Source organism: Rhea americana, unplaced genomic scaffold, assembly GCF_003343005.1.
Source record: "Rhea americana isolate MKP2758 unplaced genomic scaffold, rheAme1 scaffold_445, whole genome shotgun sequence".
Taxonomy (NCBI): domain Eukaryota; kingdom Metazoa; phylum Chordata; class Aves; order Rheiformes; family Rheidae; genus Rhea; species Rhea americana.
Window position 1 is genome coordinate 128,505 of NW_028186585.1, and position 3,739 is coordinate 132,243.

At 45.2% G+C, this 3,739-nt stretch overlaps 1 protein-coding gene across 1 annotated transcript; it reads left to right on the top strand.

Annotated features, from left to right (window-relative positions):
• Nucleotides 1–257: 257 nt before the first annotated feature.
• Nucleotides 258–1,414, top strand: BANF2 (BANF family member 2). Its single transcript, XM_085315947.1, has 2 exons — nucleotides 258–383; nucleotides 1,268–1,414. Exons 1-2 carry the CDS (start codon nucleotides 258–260, stop codon nucleotides 1,412–1,414), a joined length of 273 nt encoding a protein of 90 aa, XP_085172073.1.
• The last annotated feature ends 2,325 nt before the right edge of the window (nucleotides 1,415–3,739 follow it).

Sequence of the window (3,739 nt, forward strand, 5' to 3'; positions counted from 1 at the left end):
GATGCTTCCCATGGAAAGTGTGAGCACAAAATCCCTAATTCCAGCAGTGATTGGGCAAATGGGTTTATGAAAGGGATGCTACAGCACACTTGTCGCTGGTAGAGGTGTCATAGGCTGTGTAACTCTAGAGGTTCCTGGCCAACCCTGTGCTCTTGAAACTACATCTATACTAACAACAGCAGCTAATCCTGAGGTGCAGCACTGTTGGCTTTAGCTTATTCTTTGCCTCATGTTTCCAGCCACTCCAGCCTATGGAAATGGCAATCAGAAGCCAAAAGTTCAAAGACTTTGTCTCTGAGCCCATGGGAAATAAGACTATTACAGAAGTAGATGGCATTGATGAGGAGCTTGGATCTAAACTGGCTGCCAAAGGTTTTGACAAGGTAACCTCTTTCCTTCCTTCCCAACCACTGCCTGCTTTATCCACTGGCCTCATCAAGAACATTACCTTCTTGTGGCATCCTTTCTTCTCCCCTCTTAGTCATAAAGGACTGTGGAAGTCCCCCTGAAGTTTGGTGGCCAATTGCTCCAGGCTGTTTGAAAGTGTGATGATATGCACCATGTAAGAGAGCATGGTCAAATATCAGTGTAGCTCAGCAGTTCCTCTATCTGTCATCAGATGCATTAAGCAAAATATACTTATTTATTTTTTGATTTTTCAGAATTTACTTAAACAAACTTATCTTTTCAGAAGTAGGGTTGTGAAACTTCAACAGTCCCTCTCATGGCTCAGCTAGCAGTGAATGAGCTTTAACCCACCAATTTTTGTCCTCTGGACAAAAATCTGAGGATGAGACTTAACACCAATGAGACCCACAAACCTGGAGTCTTCCAGTAGCTTCAGCTTCCTGGTTGCAKGCATGATCAATCTGGCTCTTCAAAAAGTTCCTGCTCTCCATGGCATTCGGGAATCCTGATTAACCAGGAAGAGCAAGAGGGAGATTTTTGCATCCTGCTTTTTCCCATCGCCACTCCCACGGTAGTGCCATGAGATCTGTGAGCAGGTGTAGACCCATAGCTACTCCCTTCCTTTCCTCAAGAGATGAAGGGAAACCTGGACCCTAAAGTGCAGGTCTGGCAGCCTGTGAGAGAGACATCAGGTGGCCAGCAGAAGTATGAGCCATCCCAACTACATTTACTCACAGACATTTGCTCACAAACCCAGAGCCATGACTTTCAGAGAGGCTAACGTGGTCTGCAAGTGAGCGGGACGTCTCCTGCAATGACGTTTGTGGGCCAATAAATGCTCTTCTGCTTCCCTTTCCAGGCGTACATCCTGCTAGGCCAGTTCCTCCTCCTGAAAAAGGATGCTTTGATTTTCCAGCAGTGGTTGAAAGGTACTTTTGGTGCCAGTTCAAGGCAGGCTCTGCAGTGCGCCACTTGCTTAACAGAATGGTGCTACACCCTCCTGTAAAGTATCAGCTCACCAGATGGGCGCACCGTGATCTTCTCTGAGCTTAAATAAAGTCTCTCCTGAACTAACAGCTTGACTCAAGCTACTCATTTCATACAGCCATGGATCTGTGTGCAGCAGCCAAGGGGATAGAAATGTTGAGACGTCAAAAAAAAATGAAGATTGTGTGGGAAATACTTCTCATATCCCTCTCGTAAGAAACACTAAATATTCTGGAGGAAAATGGTGATATCTGCAGTAGCTGCTTCCTCACAAAAAGTTTAACTTAGCATGTCACAAATACCTCTGGGTTTATTTAGGCAAGAAAGAAATATATTTTTGAACAACAGCAATCGCAGCAAACAGAGAGCATTTTTCACTGTGTATCCACTAGACACTCAAAATTTTGCTGTGGATATATCTCTAATTTTGGGGCAGGTGAGTTTTTTAAAAAGCAGTGCAACCTTGTTTTTTGTGGCTTGTGAAGCAAAAGGACAGGGACTAGTGCAGAAATAATACGTACACAGACCTAACGAGAGGATGCTCGTATCGCTGGAGAATTTTGGGAAACCAACYTGCCATCCCTCTGCATATCCATTAGGATGTGACGAGCAAGGCATAGGTTAAAAGACTGACAGTGTCTGGAGAGAGAAATTGCAGGTACTTAGTGCCCAACATTTTGAAATAAACCACCTTAGATTAAAATTCAAATATTAGAGAAAGGACTTTGATGCTGTGATGCAGTAGTAAAAATTGCTTTTAACACAACTATTTTCTCGGCAGTCTGAAAACTTTTCTTTTCTTTTTTTTTTTTTTTCATTTTTCTCCCAGATTTTTTGCACTGTTTCAGTTCAGAGCAATGCAAAGTAGAGGAAAGCAGGAACAGGTGAGCCACTAACGGAGAGATTTAATAGATGGGCTCTGGCTGATCTCACCAGGGTGGCTTGAGATACCCAGAGCTGTGCACCTCCACCTATGCCAGAAATGGCAGCTCCCTCCGCAGAAGGAGATGCATCTTTGTCCCAGCTGCTCCCTGTCTCAGTCTAGCAGATGCCATGGTCCTACCAGCCTCACATCTAAGTCTAAGCCTGTTTGAAATCTTTAACACATCTATTGCAGACATCAGAGAGCTGCCAGGCTGTAGGAGGAGCTCCAGGGAGTCCCATTGCTCAGTGTTTCAGCAGCCCTTCCCTGCTCCTCCACTGCAGACTTGTGCTGAAGTAGCTCATGAGCCCCAGCTCTTTCGGGAAAGGCAGCTGGTAGACAGCAGAGCTGGATCCCTCTAGTACTAAAAACTGATGGGCCTGCTTGGTGTCTTCATGAATAGTATAGACCCTACATAAACATGAAGTCTGATCTTCGTTCCATGCCAGTAATCCTCCTATTCCATGAAGAAAACCATTATGAACAGCAGGATCCGGTCTGAAAGCCCCCTTTCCTGTTAAAAACATCTTCATTTCATGTGTCAGTATTGCATGGCTGCAATGCTCTCTGCTGTTGTACATGGCATGATATCTGTCCTTCCTCAGGAGCAGTCATCAAACCATGTGAGGATGTTCCAGGCATTGGGGTGCTGGTTCTGGTGCCTTCATGTCTCATCTACGACTCCAAACCCCTGCAGCTATGGAGAACATTCACCTCAGTGGCTGCAGACAGAGTCCCCAGGGAAGATGGCTCTGATTTATTCCAGTTGGTACCATGCTTCAGCCCAGCACATCATCAGTGTCACTTGAGCAGCAAGGACATAAGCTGGGTGCTGTGCTACAGCATTTGGGATGCTATATCGCCATRCTAGGGCAGGCTCACAACAGAAAAAGCCAGCCTACAGGCAAGACCAGGAACATGAGCTAATTTGGAAAGACAATGGTTATAGTAATCAAAACACCTTGCAGAGGAAAGGGGAAGGAAATTACCTCACCTTTCACCATGCTATATGATGTCCCAGTGTCCAGTAGTTAAAATTTTATGTTAATTGGCAATAAATTAAATCAAGTGCAATTCCCCAAGTCAAGATTGTTTTGATCATGACAGAGGGATGCCCAGGAAATGTGGAAGTGTTAAAACAAATTGATTTGTGCACCAGCAGTGGCAGATGATGGGAAGTCAGGGATACCAGCGTTGGAAGCAACACCGGGGGACCAGGCTAGGCAGGGCTCCCCAGAGTCTTCTCCTCGAGTGCAGGACACAAGTGCTCCATCAGGCCCCATAACACAGGGTGGGCAGTGGCCAKACCCCTCTTCATCCAGATTGCCTTGGTCCAGGATGCTTTAGACATCCTGGGATCTTCCACATCAAGATAGAAATATATTAACATTTCTTTAAAATAGATATATCTAGAAATTGCTT

Coding starts and splice junctions, on each gene's coding strand:
- BANF2 (XM_085315947.1), top strand. CDS start 258: ATGGCAATCAGAAGCCAAAAGTTCAAAGACTTTGTCTCTGAGCCCATG. Junction 384..1,267: donor CTGCCAAAGGTTTTGACAAG/GTAACCTCTTTC, acceptor TTCCCTTTCCAG/GCGTACATCCTGCTAGGCCA.